Source organism: Eupeodes corollae, chromosome 1 (genome assembly GCF_945859685.1).
Source record: "Eupeodes corollae chromosome 1, idEupCoro1.1, whole genome shotgun sequence".
Taxonomy (NCBI): domain Eukaryota; kingdom Metazoa; phylum Arthropoda; class Insecta; order Diptera; family Syrphidae; genus Eupeodes; species Eupeodes corollae.
Genome location: NC_079147.1, coordinates 202679451 through 202698404, shown reverse-complemented (window position 1 = coordinate 202698404; position 18954 = coordinate 202679451). Strand labels below are relative to the sequence as shown.

Here is an 18954-nt window from a genome sequence, read left to right as displayed (position 1 = left end):
GTTGACGTGGGAGCTCTGTACTGTTCTTTCAAGGGCGATGTTAAAGTAATATCATGACAGCGCATAACCTTGTCTAAATCCTTTTTTTGCCATTGAAAGGTTCTGTTAATTTGTTTCCAAAATGTATGAAGCTGCGCGAATTCTCTTTTGGCCATCCTGGACATGGCTCTATACAGTTCGTCTTGTAAATGCTGTCATATGCAGCCTTGAATTCGATGAAAAGATGGTATGTGTCGATTTGATTTGATATTTTATCGAATGTGGATTTTTCTGGTCTAAAACCACACTGATAAGGACCTATTAAGGTGTTGACGATGGGCTTTAGACGTTCACGTATTACAGCAGAGAAGAATTTGTAAGCGATGTTAAGTAGACTGACGGCTCTACAGTGGTGCAGTTTAGAGGGTCTCTTTTTATCAAAAGGCTCACACATACTTCATCTTACAATAACATGTGTTTTCTTGTAATCTAAAACTTAATTTCTGAGACTATGTCACATTAGAATAGCGTCACCGTATTTATATAGCCTAAATAAAATACATTTATAGTTGTTGGTGGAAGTGACCTTTTCCAAAGTGATGAGCATATTGATGGCGGGTTTTAGGTCAATGAAAAAACAATTATGTATATTGTCACGACGTTTCGTTAATGTTTTTTCATTGACCTAAAGCCTGTTATCAATATTTTTAAAATTCAGTTATCTTTTTTAATTTTATTTTGATTTTGTGTTTATTTTGTGGTCTTAATCAAATTATTTTAATACTTTGTAAGACCTCCTTTATTTTGAATTACCTTAAAAACCCTTTAAGGAATCGTTCAACAAATTAATATGTCTAAGGAAATAGAAGCCCAGGCCAATTTTATACCTTTAATTAGCCCCTTTTTACTTCTGTACTGCTTCAACCTTCATAAACCTTGAGTGACAGCCAAGCCCATACATGTTTGATGATACTCGCATGGGGAGATTATAGTGTTCACTTAAACTGCTGGGGCTTGATTATAAGGTTCGCAGCGGATAGTTTTCAATTCGGCCTTTAAATTTCGATTCGCATCGTATTTCCTTATTATCGAATTCGCGGCGAAAAGAAAATAGGTCTTCCTGTTTTTCAGTGATTTGACACCAGTTCACTTGTTTTAGCCCGATATTCAGGACCGACAATGTTCCCGTTGCAATGCCCTTATTTTTCTTCATAAACTACCAGAGCCAAACATTTATGTCGATTTGTTTACTTAGTTTTTATCATTTCTTGAATGAATTTTAAAATTTTATTTTTTATTGTGGATAAATTATAAAAAAATTAAAAGAAAGCTTACTCGCATTTGTATATAATTACAATGAAGAAAGAATCCACGAAATCGAACAGTGAATAATAAAAAAACACTTTTGTCTGTGAATCCGTCCAAAAAAGCTATTCTCCAATTGTTTGATAAGATACTATCCTACCATCAGTATTCAAATATTTAAAAATTTAAATACATATTTCCTCATGTACAGATACAAGAAATATCAAAAATAATTAACTGTAAGAAAGTTTAATTTTGACTATATTCGAATGTAACAGACTGCATGTACATACACTAATTACATTTTTTATTCGAGCAACGAACTTTGTAAAAATCGTATTTTTTATCCTTAACGGTGACAATGTACACCCTGTATATTAAGTTTATATCAAGGAATCAACCTTTCACTTTCATACTTTCCAATTAATTAATTTATGCAAATAAACTTAACCGCAGTTATACCTTCTACCTTCGCGTAGTTTTTACTCGGTGTTCTGATAGAGATTTTCAAACTTTTTCCATAAGTTGCATTTTCAAATTAAAGAATGGCAATGCGATGTATAGAACATCAGAAGTGATGCAAACTCGTTTCGTTATTGCCACTTCTACTTGAATGAACCTTTTCTGGAAATTTTTATTGTAAAAGTTCAAAATGAATGAGAGTATACCAACCAACGCGGGTTTCATGTGACATCATATCCCAATTAAAACATACACACATAAATGTTCGTATGTACTGTACATGCATACTAACATCTACATACTTACGTATCTCGAATATACTACACAAAAAATAAAACAACCTGGAAACCTGGTTCAAACCACTTTCCTTCATCATAAGAAGAAAACTAAAGCAAACCAATTGGTTCCACAACTACCCAGAAAAACGAGTAAGGAAATTGTTCCTTGTAAAAAGTTACTAACCCCCGAACGTGACGTGACTGCATCAAATCATTTTAACATGGAAATGAGCATGGAGCTTATTCATCTTCATTTCCTTTTTTATGCGTAGTGGGTAGTGATGATGCTTAAGGGTGCTTTTAAGTTTGGGAATAAGTAAAATTAGGTACAATGGTGTGGGATCTTCAAATTAATGCTTATAAATTTTCATTATGTACTACTTATTTAGGAAAGTCCTTATACTAGAGACTATAATAATAATAATGTCTGCGAACGAGAATATGTTCCCCCGCCGCCTTCCCTTTATTCTTTCGTAACATAAGATCTTAAAGCTCCCATCAAAACCAATGTCAGTAAAAATAGACTCACACTTTGGTGAAGACTTCGTATAAGCCACTTAAACCAAACTATTAATGACAGAGTTAAAAAAAATAAATGTACACACAGCAAATTTTTAGATTTATGAAATGAAATTATCGGTTATTGCTATCGTTGGTTTTTATCATTGAACATTCTGTTTCGGGATTCAAAAAAGTAATTTAGAAAGTTGAATTTATTATGTTTGGTATTTAAATCAAGCTACAGAATTATTCATTTTTAATCCGAAATTTTTGTCTCAGTTAATTTTTAATTTTCGATACCGAAATTACTTTTAATAAACAGCTGAATGTTTACTCCGTAATTTGGAACAAAATCGTTCCACATAAGGCGTTGATTTGCATTGACAGATATTTAAAAAAAATTAAAATGATTGGTTTCAATGCTTAAATTTTAAGGACCGATTTTGATTTTGAATAAAACACAATTATTTAGGATATTACTGTCATTTGTATTTATTATGAAAATATTGATATGGTTATGGAACAAAATATCGGCCACGACTTCGGCGACACACCTCTATTCGATGGTCCAAACTTTTGATTACGCTGATACATAATTGAGGTTCTAAGCCGTTAATGTGCCGAATTATCTCATCCTCTTGCTCTTTAATTGTTGATAGCTTATTGGCGTACACCCTTTCTTTCAAATAAACCCAAAGAAAGAAGTCCATAGGTGTAAAAGCACATAATATTGGCGGCCAATTGACATCACCGCTACGTGAGATAACAGGGCCATTGAACTTGTCGCGCCTAAGAACCATTATTTCGTTAGCTGTGTGGTAACTGGCACCGTCCTTTTGGAACCACATATCGTCTACATCCATATCTTCCAATTAGGGACATACAAAATTCGTTATCATTTTACAATAGCGAAAACCATTCATAGTAACTCCCTGACCTGCCGCTAGCCGATAAACCGCACAAAACAATCACTCATTGTGGGTGCATTCGATTATCATTCGTCTAAATGCAACAATTCAGCTTATAGACGAATCCACTTGTGTGGAAATGTGCCTCTAAAGATAATTTTCTTCGATCAGCCACTGTTGCCATTTCTTGCCACCATTCTGACCATTGACCATTGTTTACATTCAACATTCAACCCTTTTTTGCTGTTGATGATAAAAGGTTTTCTAAACGTTTCTCGTCGCACGTTATGTACTTACTCATGCACATCGTCTCTAAAACCGATTAATTTATATTCAAGGGCCTTAATACTAGAGAAATACCAATATTATTTAAAATAATTTTCAATAGGAATTTTAAGAAAAAAACATTTCAAAAACAATATTTGACACAAGTCCCTAATTAAAAACTGTTATCCTATAGGCATACAAAAAACAGATGCTATGACTACGAAGGCCAACATCAAGCAAAATGCATTTGGAGAAATAAAAAAGCTTATTCAACTGAATACTGAACTGAACTTCTGTTCCAGTGTCAATTAATTTCACAAAAAAAACACAAAATAGTTTCAAATGTAAATTGCATACACAAAAAGTTCTTAAGGGCACGAAAGTTTATTTTCGCAAACCCATTTCATTTATCTGGATTTTTATTTCGTTATTTTCTTTTTTTCTTTTTTCATTTCCAATATTAGAAAAGTTTTAATTCAAATAAATGGTTTTGTTTAGTTTAAGTTTAGCAAACACTTATAGATCTACTTTTTAACTGAATGAAAGTAGAATGTTATCCATAATATCCTCTTTATGCAGGTACCTAATGCTTATTGAATTGTGAACTTTTCCGGATCTGAAATAAATAATAAAAAAAAATCTTTTTTCCATAAGGAAACAAATTTTATTTTTTAAATTACAGCGTTTTTTGTTTCTTACTTTGAAAGGTATTATCTACATTGTGAGTGTTTAAGAGCTTGTGGTTAAAATTACCCTTAAAATTATGTTAAGCATTTAAAAATTAACTATAACATTTAATAACCTAAAAAATTATACTAGGTGATTCCTAACTTTAATATTAAGTTTCTTTTTTCTTAAAACAATATTTTCTAGTGGACTTCGATATCACAACACCCTTCGTAGAAACTCATTGAGTATCGTTATGCTTATCACCACCAACCAGGATCTCGTAACAGTTTCTTCAGAACTACTAGTTGAAACAAGGTACTCATCTTCGGGTAAGAACTCTCTTACATGACGAGTCTTATTCATCATCCAGTAAAACGCCTGCATGTTACCCTGTCGTTTAAGCTCATCGCCTACAAGCTGTCGAATTTTTCCATTATATTCATTCAACCAACGTTTCTGGACAAAAAAAAAAAAACAAAAAAACATGAATCTTATATTTGAAAGAAAACAAAAATGTAATTCTAAAGTGTATCTACTTCCTGAGCGCTGAGTATAGTTCGGTCAATCAATTTTGGTTCATAAGGCACCAATGTTACTTCGCTGAAAGCCAAAAATTTTGATCCTGATGGGTGTGTTCGTCCGGTATCTAAAACCTCTAATACGTTCTCCAAACGAATACCAAACGAGCCACGCCGATAGTAACCGGGCTCTGAAAAAGACTGATTGCACTCCAACTCCATACATGAAATTAAATGCTACAAGAATGCAATTACCATTCGAAAAATAGTATCCTTCCCTAAAATGAAATGTACTATTGTCCGCATATGAAACAGCTATTGGAGCTGTAGAACACGCCTGTTAAGTCTGTTTTCAAAATACTAAATGAGATTCTACTTACGTTCTTCTACAGATAAATGAGATCCAATTCCATGACCCGTAGCATGTGGATAATCGCTCATTGCATCCCACACAGCACTACGGGAAAGAGCATCAATCTCCGATGGTCGCAAATCTGCTGGGAACTTCAAATGTGATAACCGCAGAATTCCTGATAGCACATTTGTATATGCCTGTCGCTGTTCTTTTGTTGGCTGACCGAAATGGAAAGTTCTCGAGACATCTGTTGTACCATCAAAATATTGTCCACCAGATTCAATTACTAATGTACTCTGATCAGTGACATCGATGTCCGTTACATTGCTGGATATATAAAATGGCAAAGCGGAATGTTTTCCGAAGGCAACAACAGTGCGTAAGGATAGTCCCTTGGAATGTGGCTGTGATAGGCGACTGCGTTCGACTTCAAACTTAATTTTCTCTTCTGTCCATTTTTCGGTATGAAACTAATCATAATAAAAATTGATTAGCCTTCGAGTAAAATTAGGGGTTGCATTCTTGTAATAGATTGAAGAATTGAAATGTAAATATATCCGCATGCATAGATAATTATGTATGATGAGTGCCTAGCCTATATTGTGTTAACGTTTCTATTGAAAACTTTGCTGCTTTCTGCAGGTTACTTACGATATTGATGGTAAAAATAAATAAATTGTCCGATATTCATGACAAAGGACTCATTTTACAGGTTGTTAAGAGGAATAAAAGGATATGAGCATTTATATGAAGCAAATTACTTTGAAACGTTTTAAACTAAAATGTCATTTTGCAGATAATTTTAGTCTACAAGTTTTTTCTAGTATTAAGTAAAGAATTGAAATTCTCCGAATAAATAAGACATCATTAAATAAAAAAGTATTTGAAGAATGTAGATATTTTTGCTGTAAAGCTTGGTTTTATAAAAGAAAATATTTGTCTGAACTTCACCAAAAAATTCAAATGTATGCCTTTTCCTTTGATAATAAGTATTCTACATTCTAAGGCTTTTGTTTTTCTCCAAATCTCATTTTTATTTAGTGTACAGTTACATATATAAGCTTTCATACGTAACCAAAACTGTTTTCACTGCAAATTTAGGGATTTTTACACTGAAACGCAGATCGGGAAAAACTTTATTTTAAACTTTACAAAAACTTCTAGGACGCACGGACAAAATTTTAAGTTGAAGAGATACATAATAATGTACATCTTCTTTTATTCTCGAATGCTTTCAAGGCGAAAACTGTTTCATTTTGTTATTTTTTATCTTTGGCGTATTTGCGTGTATTTTGGCCCAAACCTTAATAGTATTCATTATGCCACCTGTCAAAATTTTAAAAATGAAGTGGAAATTTTGATCTATTTGGTAACTTGACCTTTTAATTCAAATGGCTCAACTGTTGAAGTTATTTACGCACTGAAAAGTTGTGTGTGATTATATAATTAGTAGTTCTCTAAAGTGAAATGACATACTCGTACTCATATGTAAGTACGTCCCTTCGGTTACAAGCCTAAATAATTATTCTTAAAAATAAGAATCCTATTGATTGAACTGTCACACATTTTTTTCAACTTCGGAACTTACCCTTTGCTCTAAATTACTCATAGCTTCACACATCGCAGCCCCATCACGTATATGAGCTGCTCGCATTCCCAATCGTTCTTCAAAGTTTTTTTGAGCACGCATGAATATTATTGGTGAGACACTTTCGTAAATAAGATTTTGAGGAATTGATGTAAACACAGCTTGAGAAGCACCGTGTTCTAGCGGACAAGGAGCAGGAAGAAGAACTTTTTTCCAGATCTGGTTAAATGTCCGAATATCACTCCAAATTGCATTATACTCCTTTATACTATTAACAAAATTTGTAAGGAAAATCAAACGAAAAATGAAGAACTTACTCAACACAAACAGTGCTATAACATAAATCAGCCTTTAAGTGTAACAATAAACCAAGATGGACTTTAACGCGATCAGTGTATAATATTATTTTGTCTTGTGAAACAATCAAATAAGCCTTCAAAAAAGTTAGTAAAATATTAATATTAATAAATAAAACAAAACAAACAATTTAGGTAAATTCGTATACCTTTACTACTGGTGTGTAGGGTATATCCCTTCCTCTTATGTTCAACAGATAAGAGATTTCTGTTAGTGATGTCACAATCATTGCATCACACATCTGATCCTTGAGAATTCTTCTTAATGTTTCTATTTTGCTTTGCCATTTTTCACCAGCAAATCTTAAGTCTTGAATATTTATGCTTATGTTTTGCGAAGGCGGACGATCCCATCCCCAAATAAGATCTACCAAATTATTGTTTACTTTTACTAAAGTGAAAAACTTATCAATCAATTCTCTTTCCCATTTTAACCACAAATTATGTGGCACCAAATGGGGATCAGCTCCAATTCGCATGTCTGGTTCCAAATAAAACTTTTAAGCAAAATGGATTGAATAATCATCAAACTTAGATATTGAATCTTGAATGTTTTGTACGCACCACTAGCCAATCAGCGATTTGAAATGTTTCATTTAATGGATATATTTTCCAATTACAATCTAATTCACCGTCAGCTTGTTGTAAATAACGGTTTTCTGTCCATAAAGCAGCCCCTTTATGTGTTATTACAACAAATGCATTTCGTCCTGTAAAGCCCGTGAGATACTTCAGTCTTTGATCCCGTACAGCGACTTCTTCATTAAGATGTTCGTCATAAGAAGTAAGTATATAGGCATCAATTTCAGGTCCCTGTAATGAGGCTCGTATCAACATTTGCTCGCGTACAGCTTGAAGTCTCTGTCGATATTCAGTAATCGGTTGAATCTATTCAAGAACACAATTTTATAATAACCATTATTTTCTGAGAGGCTAAAGCTTACCAATCCCATTTTGTTACATGATTCACGTTCAAACCCTTCTGGCATATTTCGAAAAGATTGTGCCGAAGAAGAAATTGCTTTAAATAAAAATGATAAAACCAATATAACTTTTGCTAATAAATTTCAAACGGAGATCTTTTTACTAAGTACGTGTAGTACCCATTTCACACCCGAGTTTAAATAATATAATTAAATTAAGTCTTAACAATGTTGCATTATGTGTATCAGGTCATTCCTTAATCGGGAACATTGCCCAAACTACACCACACAACTGCTGCAGCAGATGACACATTAAGTATTAAACATGTCAATGTATCTAATCAAAATAAACAAGTTTAATAAATTGTGAAAACTTAATCGAAGGACAAAATCAAATTATATTCTCATCATAATTTGTAGCAGTAGCAACGTTATTTCATCCCAACTTTAGACCACACACATCAAAATATATTCCATTTTCCAATCCCTTTTGATGAAAGAACATCTAGCTAGATTATTATTGTAGTATACACACGAATTTAGGCAGCAGCAATAATAATTATGATTTATAAATGCGATAAAAGGTGAATTAATATGCATTGATTCCCTACTAACATACTGATCCGATTTCTGACGTTTATATACCGTATGTGGTAAGCCGATGTTTCAAGTAAATCGAGAAATTTAAGAGAGATAGGTGTTCAGTGTTTTGCACTATCAGTAGAGCATACCTTGAATTTATAACTATTGTGTCGGTTATGCACTTTCAATAAAATATTAAACCTTTTAAAAGATACACATGTGTTTATAATTTACAGCTATGGCCAACATAATGTGTATACTCCTTAATTTTAAGCAATATTTCCCTTGTTTTGGGCCAAATATGTAACATTTAAATAATTTGTAATTGATGATTTTTTTAAATTAATTTTGGTTAGCAAGATTTTGAAATCCGTTTGGTACTGCTTCCATAACAGTCTATTCAAAAATATAGCACCACTTGAATTGACTTTTAAAATTCAAAACATTACAAAACAAATGTATATTGTCATCTTATTTGTTAATAAAATATACTCGTAATTAATATTTAGTTTGTTCTTCAAAACATTGTTGGTTCTTTTTTTCGTAAAAGTACCTGGGACTGATATTGGTTAGGCACACAATTTAGTGACAATTCTCTAGAGATTTGTTTTGTTGGAAGGTTTATGTCTTAACACAATAAATCTTGTGTTTATTTGAAAGGTTTTCAATGAGATTTAGGTACAGCTATTGAGAATACCATTTCAATATAACAATTCTGTTATTATTTATTATCGTGCTGGAATCGTCTTCTAAAAGAACATATCTTAATAGTCAATATGATATTAGATATTATTTGCATTGATAATTGATTTGTATATCGATGGATGTGTTTATGAAGTAGCTTTATTCGTATATTTTCATTTGACAAACAAATCGATCTTTTTGATCTTCTTTGGTCAATTTTTATTTCTTAGATCATAGTGATTTACCTATTTAAAACAAAATATCGTTGATGTAGCATTTAAGTACCGTTTTTTTCTTCTTGTGTTTCTTCGTATTTAAAGTTGCTTTTAAACACTAATCTCAGTGTGAATGGAATAAAATTGAATTAAGTTCCTTAATCCGTTTATGTTAAGCTATGTTTGATGAGCGAATAACGAATTAAAAATAAAATATAAGCGGAAAATAAGTAAACCAACAGCAATTTAATAGGGATACTTCTCAATTCCAACCTATTCTCTCTTTAACTGATGTATCTCAACAATTTTTTATTTTCATTTTCAACAAATAATTAATTTGTTTCGAACAAATACTTGAAGTCTTCAAAAAAAGATAAAGATAAGAAAATTCAAACCTTATTTCTCATTCCGGTTTTCAACGTTACTAAGCATTAAATCAATCTTTGAGAGTTCCTTGCGGGTCATTGTAATCTTTTTTATATGTTCCTTGTCAAACTAAGTTAAAACATAGTTTAGCTTTTATAAGCTGACTCGTATAAGTTGTTTAATTATGCGGAAATAGACATAAGCTATAAGATTTGTTTGTTTATTTGCAAAAAGTTGTTGTCCACAAATAAAGCGCCATCTTTTTTACTCGAAGATCTAAACATAGTAAGAAGATAATCTACGAACTAACACTTCTCATTTAGTTCTTATTTCCGTTAGCTTCAATTTACAAAATGGAATATGAAATTAAATATACGTACATTATTCATGATTCAATTTCTTTAAAATTATCCTAAAAAATTCGTACATTATGTTGATTAATGTTGTTTAGCTAAGGCTACACATTATTTGCCCTGTAGAAAAGCAATTTTAGAGGGACATTTTTTTGGAAAAGCCTTTTGTAGTACAGCAGGAATTTATTTGAAGATCAAATACAACATTTAATGCCGATAAAAGTAAAATATGCTACTCATAGAAATTTAACTTTTAATTGATTAATGAAAGCAATTTTCGAAGTTTTAATTCCTAGACGTTGTTACAATTGATACTTGATGGCCGTGATCGTAAAATACTGTCTAACACGCAAAACACTATGACAAAAGCTGATTTAAGCACCTTGGGTTGTTTCAAGAGAAAAGTTCTCCTCGCAATCTACGGTCATATAAACATAGAATGGAGAAGAAAATGGAACGATTAGCTGTACGGGCTGTACAGCGACGTAGACTTAGCTAGAAGTATAAAAGTCCAACAACTGAGTTACTTCATAAAAGTTTTATTGTTTTTGTCACATAGCTGTAAGTTTATAACCTTGCCGATTTAAGTAAAATATTTTATATAAGTCTAAATACACTAAAAGCAAAATGAAATTTAATATTTATTTGTGCAGGTATTTTTATTTTTATTTATAAAATAAAATTTGTTTAATATTTATTTATTTAATAAACTAATAGTATAAAGACATTCAAATGAAAACCGATGAAGACATTATATTCAAATAAGCTAAAATCAATTGTATGGGTTTATTATTTTTCCAGTTGCACTGTGACCCTATGACATGTGAACATTTTTCTTCTTACTTATATAACAGTAGTTAATTTATATTAAAGAAAATAAATTTAAATTTATGCAAAAGCACAATATTGGAAAAAAATATTTTTTTTTCGTTTTGTGGCTTAAATTATATAACCACAACTGTGTGTATGTGATAGTTCTTTCTAATTGTGAAAAACATGTTTTTGAGGAAATATTAATCGTTAAATAATTTAAATTTTCACAAAACATTTCACACATGTCAATACACTAAAATATCCTATATTTTTTTGATTTGCCAATGGCTACACGTATTTCCGGTTTTTGTGCGTCTGTTTTGTGTCAGTTTAAAAAGTGTAAATTTCTTTTCAAGTACAGATGTTAAAATAAATATACCACTAAGTTTTACTAATGATGATACATTATTTATGTACATAGTTCAAAGAATATTCTTAACCCTGCCATTGACCGAACACTCAATGATTCACATTCTATTTAAAAGAAAAAAGAAAAATTGGCAGCAGCGAAGATGACGTGAATGATTTTTTGTGATTTTAATTTGGGTATTTTTCTTTTGTTTTTGGTGATGTTTTTGAAATGTAAGTGTTGAAAAACATAAACCAATTATTTAACGGCGGCTCTTTTAAATTATAAATTCATTAATTTTCCAATAAATATTGTACATATTTCCATTTAAAAATAAAAACATAGACGTACTTCTAAATGTACAATACATGTCGTCCCCCTTGTGTCAGAAAGATGAATGTGAAAATTAATGTTTTTGGAGGTGATTAGTGAGATTGATACATTTCTCATCGTCGTGGTTGTTTCTTGCCATCAACTTATGATAAGGGTGTGGAAATGAAAATCAAAGAAAAGATAATTCTTTAAATAATACATTGGGTCATTACCTGTTTCAGGATTTCATTCTCATCTTCTATAGAACATTCAAAAATGATTTCGAAAAACCTTATTTTCGGACACTCATATTCTTGGCGTAAGGGCTTAGGGATATAAAATAAAAGTACATGTTTTTTTGTGAAACTATAAACAAAAATTGTAAGGGATAAAAAATTACTTATGTGATGAGAATATGATTCGGCACATATTTTCACTGAAAAACGTATATAGAAGTAATACATAATAAAAACATATTCTTATATAGTTAAAAACACCTTGAAAACTGATTAATTATTACTTTCTTTTTTCAAAATAAATGATATTTTCTTCTTGTGACTTCTCTTTTAATATTATTGTTATTTATTAGAAGTGAACATTATTCAATTGCATGTGCTTACCTAAAATACCGAAAATCAGTTGAATCAATTTGTCTGACATTTTTGAAGTTGTTTGAGTCCTCGATAAACCTTTTTCACTTTGGTTTGCGCAAAAGACACTCAAAACTGATTAGCAGCACAAGATTTTTGTTTTTATCGCGACTGTACCCAATATTAAAGATTCAGGCAAATAAATCTGTGAATAAAATGTACAATTAATAAAAAAAAATTCAAAATTATAAAATAGTCTTTAACACAACAGAAACTAACACATTTCGTTCGGACACTAAAAAAGTTACATTAACTCATTAAAGAAGATAATAAAATAACAAAGGTTTTTGTTTATCAAATGTATGTTTGAAAATCTATGTTTCGTAAAAACGTAACCAAGCATTTGTCATTTGCTTAATTTAAGAAATTTGAAGGTCGTTCTCATGAAACGCAAAAGCAAAAGACACAAATAGATATTTCTGTTTATTATCACAACTGAACAAAATCATTCATACTTTTCAAGACACACCAAAGCACATCAAAATATTTTTGATTTTGAAAAACAATGCACTTCATAAAACGCACACAAAATTAAAATTATTTTTCGCCACACAAAAAAAAACCTACTTCGGACGCAACTATGATAAGACTCATCTCAAAAAATTATAAAAATGAAGCATCAGCCGACCGATTACATTCAATTTACCATCACTGCGGGATTGTTTCGTTAAAAGAAAAATCATTCATTACAACCATTTCTGTTCAATAACATTTATTTCCCCAACGACCTTATTTGAATAATGTGAATTTCAAAATGCCAAACAAATTTCCATGTTCCATGTTTAATCATTGGCTTATTTTTGGAAATTTATAAACAAAATTAAATAGAAATAAAGAAAAACACTTCATAATTCTTTTTTTTTTTGGTTTGCGAGTACGCTACGCACCCAATATTTTTCTTAATTTTTAAAAGTATGTCAAAAATTCATTTTTTTCAAATTATAGATAATCTTTAGTCTTTATTCAGTTCTCACTTTAGCTACACCGTCATGTACCATATTCATTTTTTTCCCGCTTTGACAATCTTACTGCAACCGAATCAACTATGAAACTAAAATGTCGCCGATTATAATTTGCAGCAAGAAAAAGATTGTTTGGCTTTTATTTTCCGCTTGTTAGAGAGTTTCCATTTCCACTTTTATTTTGTTTAAATATTTATAATTTTCTTTTCGTTTTCTTTACAAGATAGACTAATGCGAACATCATTACACATCGGTTTCGAAAATTATCTATTGGAACACATCTCAGTCAGTAGTGTGTTCTTATCCCAATCGGATTTATATTGAGTTACATATGTACATGTGTATACATGTACATAATATTAGATAGAGCTAAACTTTTTGAATTCAATGATTGTTATAAAAATGACGCGAAGACCGCGACAGGCGGCACCCGAGTGCAGGGACGGATTATAATCGACCCGGGAGCCTGGCCTGGCTTTTGTGAGTAGATGAACACACTGAAATGACTAGCACACACAAATGCTTTGAGAGTTCAAGACACTAGCCCCTAGTTTTTAACGGACTGTTACGCCATCTTAATTGTTTATGTATTTGTTTACGATGAATACATTGGAATACCTACAAAAACTTAGTCTTAAATCTTTTAGAATAGTGCTGTGAAATAAAGCCAATTAAAATAACACCAACTTTCAAAACTTGGCCTTATTGAACTTTACAAAAGTGAAATAAGGCCAATTCTATAAATTTGACCTTATTTTTATTCTTTTTAACTCAAACGCTGAATTTCAACAAATTGAAGCAGTGATCGTTCCTGCAGACAAGCATACGGAACACAATACATGGATTGATAAATTTTCGAAAAGTTGGAAAATAAGATTCTTTGATCGTTTAAGATAAAAAAAACATCTTTTAATCTATGTAATTTACTTAAATGTTTTCAGCATTTTATTTATCGTTTAAAATGTTGCACCCTTCTCTAATGGCCATAAAAGGAGTTCTCTATTTCCACATAATTTTCTAAATAAAACAGTTTTAGGCCTTTTAACTAAAGATTTAAGCTTTAAATTGTAAATTAATTATATTATTGATTAAAAGAACAATTAATTCCTTCAAACGGATAGATTACAGCTGGAAATAGTACAAATGTAAATAAAAGTACGACCCGATGATGTCGCCAACCCATAAACCACACAAGACAGTCACCTTTGTGGGTGTATTTATTTTTCGACACTCACTCTTTGATTATCATTTACCTAAATGCTACAATTCAGCTAACTGACAAATTTTGATTTGGAAGCCCATTTTCGTAATTCAAATTGAATTAGTTTAAAAATGAGAAATGCCAAATGAAATATAGAAAAAAATTTACCTTTAAATTTAACCATCCTTTATTAAAAAAATTAAATAGATCAATGACTGCATTAGATAGCATTTTTTTATTGTTAACCATTTACATGGACTTTTTGGTTAAAATCCCAGAAGACCCTTTCACTTGCAGTCCGCCCCTTCCCCAAAGTGATGCATGCTAACCGCCAAGTTTTTGCCGGAAAATGAGCTTGTATGAAACATTAGTGGGAGCAATCGATATAGGATGGTGTCATGCCCTTCCATCCAATTTTTGATACAGATTAACTTTTGTCTTAGTATTTTTTTATAATAATGTAGGTTTTTAGAACTACTTATTAACTTATATGTATAAACTTAATTAGTTTCTCGGGGTCAAGTGCAGAATTATTGCCTATACCTTATTTGATTTCTCAAACGTGGGTGGATTAACATTTTCTATTTTGTTTTCTATTTTTATTAACTGCAAGTTTAATTTAATTTAAGGGAAATTGTTTTTATTTTTCTAGCTTCTAAAATCGCTTACGTCACAACCATTTTATTTATTAAAGTTACATATTTTTGCTTATAAATAGAAAAATAAAATACAAATAATTTGTTCAAGATCTAAAACGATTGCCGTTTGTCTGTTGAACGTTTGTGGGATAGGAAGGTTATTTACAATTTATTTTGCAATGCTGGGCGTATGCCTATATTTTGTTGAAAACATTATAATTGCCTACTTGACTTTAAATATGTACTGAACATTCCTTCTATAATGAATGTGTAGGCAGATGATATGTAGTTTAGTATTGAGTTTAAATGGCCTTTTTTTATAGAATAGTAAAAAATTAAACGAACATGTATCTATAGAATACATCGCACATATTTTGCTAATCATGTACCTACATAAGTTCTATAGTTAACTATTTGCTTTCTGCTTATGCACTCTCGCGTTTTCATATTTCAAACTTTTATATCAACATTTTCTTTCAATTCAATACATTCCTTCCATCATATCCACCCTATGTAACTCCGCATTCCTATCTTATCCATGTCCTGATGCATATTCTTAGCTTGGAACTAATATATGAGAGTATCTAGAATTCTGAAGAGCCGTGCAACAATACGATAAGCTAAATTTAATTGATATTTGTTTTGTTAACATTCGCGCAACTATAGCAAAAACCTTTGTGATAATATGTGTATTATAAAATGCACATGGCAGGCTTAGATGCGTATACAAACCAAGCGATTAAGTCATTCATATACTTATTTGCGATATAGGGCGATAGGTATATGTTTGTATGCATCTAAATCAGTACAGATTGCATTTAAAATGTAAACTGTTACGCACAAACTATCTGTTTTTTATTTGCATAAAGAAAAACAATTTTTATCTTTTAACTACCTATGGAAACCCAAATAATCCTAATACGGCGTCGATTTTAAAATGGTTTTTAAACATCTAAATTTGAATAGGCTTAGTAAAATTATGTAATTTTGGTAGTACCTATGTATTTTTACATTTTAAAAATTATGCAACTGAAATTTCGATTAACAGTTGGAAAGCGATAATTGCAGAGGTTTTGGAAAACATAGTTGTATAAACTTATTTATATTCAAAATGTTAAAACAATTGGTTTTTGGGCCAGTTCTGGTTAGACGATTTTCGGCCACCATACTTTTCATTACGTACACTTTTGAACTTAAAAATAAAATCATGGCTTTTCTACCGTCTTCCTGGGGCCTGATTATGGGATTCGCGGCGAATCGTTTTGTTAGTGAGTTTTCAATTTTTCATTTATTGCTTTTGCTTTCGCCTTCTTCATTTTGAATTCGACCAATTAACGAAATCGAAGGCGAATTTGAAATGTCATAATGTTTGTTGACGAGTTGAAATCCGACAGATTTTTTTTTTTGTGGATTCTTTCTTCATTGTAATTATATAAAAATGTGAGTTAGCTTTATTTTAATTTTCTTATAATTTATCCACAATCCAAAATAAAATATAAAATTTTGAATAAATCACCGCAAATTTCACAAGTTGAATCAAAACAAAACAAAAAAAGCAAAAAAAGTCAAACCAAATGTGCTAAATCACTGAAATATAGGAAGAACTATGTTCGCTTAGCAGTGAATTCGATAAGAAGGAAATACTACGAATGTTGAATTTGAAATATCGAATTGAAAACGATACACCGCTAACCTCATAATCAGTACCTGATATGAAATTTCATAATAGTGTTAAATAAAGAATAAAACAAAAAAATTTACAAAATAAAATTAGCTAAACATAAGTAAGTATAAATATTCAATAATAATAATCAATGGGTTTAATAATTTCTTCTAAATAATTAGTAGCGTTACCAAAATTTGTATTACTAAAAGTTATCAATTTTTAAATTATTTGAAACACAAAAAGATACCGATTGTAAGATGATTTCAATAATAAAAAGTTTTATAGTTTTGCATTATTTTAAATTTAAAGGCGTTTGAAGTACAAAAAAGGGTGTTTTAAAATAAGTAAATAAACTCAAGGAATTAAGGCTCAAAAGTGTTGCGAAAAGAAAATTTATGTTTGCAATACTTACGTATACAAAGTAGATCATCCTATTGGTCCGTTTAATATTCCATAATTCGACTTGAAAAAAGGTTACTTGAATCAAAATACAACCGGCGGATTTTCTGCAGTATACGGAACAATTGGCAATAAAATGAATTAAGTCTTCATTTTCCCGCCTATTGCAAAGTTATAGATTTGAGGTAAATCATCTCATTATGGGGCATAAAGTTTAAGTTGAAACCTTCAACACGCGCTCTAAAAATTATGCTTATATAGTAATAACACAGTATTTGGTGCTTAAATAGGTTCCTGAAGTGATTAAGGTTTCTGTATGTATTCCTGGACGATGTTGAATAGATGCTGAGGGCAAAAGACTTACCATGATACCCTTGTAAAGACTTCTTCCACTTTTTTTCATCACCTTTATCAAATAATTATAATCGGCTTTTAGATTTTGTATGTACTGATGTATTATACTAGATTCCACATAGATGGCATAATTTAGCGTTAAATAAGCGTTTGAAGAAATTTCTTTGCAGCGTTTCAAACACCCCAAAAACATATACATATACATTGACCGTTTCAAGAATACACATAATATTTTGACGGAAGATCAATTAAAACACACAGTTCCTCCAATTCTTGTACAACAACAATATTTCCATTATTCAATAAGCAATATTCGCCGAGCTGCCTCCTCTTTGTACGCGCTTTAAAGATCATTACCTTAGTCTTGATTGTAAAAAGACTAACCCCCATTTATTGCAAAAGGACTTTCAATTGTATATTGGGAAAAGGTTCTCTTCTTGAGAGTACATCACAAATTTAATCAATAAATAAATCAAACAAGTAATGGACTTAAAATGCAGCCTTGGGGAACACCTGTTGGTGTTTCAAACAATTCTGACTGTTGAAAATACATTTACTAATGTCTTGTTTTTATAATAAAGTGAATTTTTGGCAATTTTTCCAATCTAGGATTGATTAAGTTAATTATTCCACATAGAAAGTCAGCTTTGAAATGGTTCTTCGTATCCTACTGGAGTTTGGAACTAACGTCCATGAACTTCCAACTAGAATTCCAGTGCAAACAAAATTGAACTCGAGAGAACATTTATTTCTCAAAAATATAAAACATGAACATTTTGGCTTTTAGGCTTTAGATTTTTAGAAAGAGGCGGAATGCACTTCAAGGCGTCGACAAAGCAAACATTTATTTATAAAGATAGGTGCGGCCGGTACGCAATGTGCTAAGTGGAGATGTCACGTTTTTCAACTAATATCGTAAATCTTTTCCATCTTCAAATAAAATGAATCGAGATTTTGTATCAAAATGCATTATTAACTTCGCATATAAGAAGTTGCGGTAATCCGTCTGATTTGTTGAATTGAAAATTTTAACATTTCTCGGCGTTTCAAGGTCCCTAGAATCTAAATCAAAGATTTTTTAGGGCGTACGTACGTACAGACATATGTCTAAAAATCTTTTATTTAGACTTTAGGGATCTTGAAACATCGAGAAATGTCAACATTTTCAATTCGACCAAGCGGACTGATTACCTCGTAACTTCATATAGGAAGTTTAAAATTGGAACAAAGAATAAGGTTTTAAACATCTGGTAAAAATTTTAGAAAAATGAAACTGACGGTTTCCAATTTCAAATAATAAA

At 30.9% G+C, this 18954-nt stretch overlaps 1 protein-coding gene across 6 annotated transcripts; it reads right to left on the bottom strand.

Annotated features, from left to right (window-relative positions):
- Positions 1-4341: 4341 nt before the first annotated feature.
- LOC129954277 (xaa-Pro aminopeptidase 1) lies at positions 4342-13611 on the bottom strand. Of its 6 annotated transcripts, none has more exons than XM_056068126.1 (11): positions 12889-13611; positions 12404-12578; positions 8131-8207; positions 7751-8074; positions 7336-7683; positions 7148-7263; positions 6831-7098; positions 5268-5712; positions 5143-5211; positions 4906-5078; positions 4342-4825 (listed from the first exon to the last, which is right to left on the bottom strand). In XM_056068126.1, the coding sequence occupies exons 2-11, from the start codon at positions 12441-12443 to the stop codon at positions 4586-4588; spliced, it is 2100 nt and encodes a 699-aa protein (XP_055924101.1). In that variant the 5' UTR covers positions 12444-12578; positions 12889-13611; the 3' UTR covers positions 4342-4585. The 6 variants fall into 6 exon arrangements, with proteins under 6 accessions (XP_055924101.1, XP_055924099.1, XP_055924100.1 ...); XM_056068124.1 differs by having other exon boundaries at positions 13001-13611; XM_056068125.1 differs by having other exon boundaries at positions 13321-13611.
- Positions 13612-18954: the final 5343 nt, after the last annotated feature.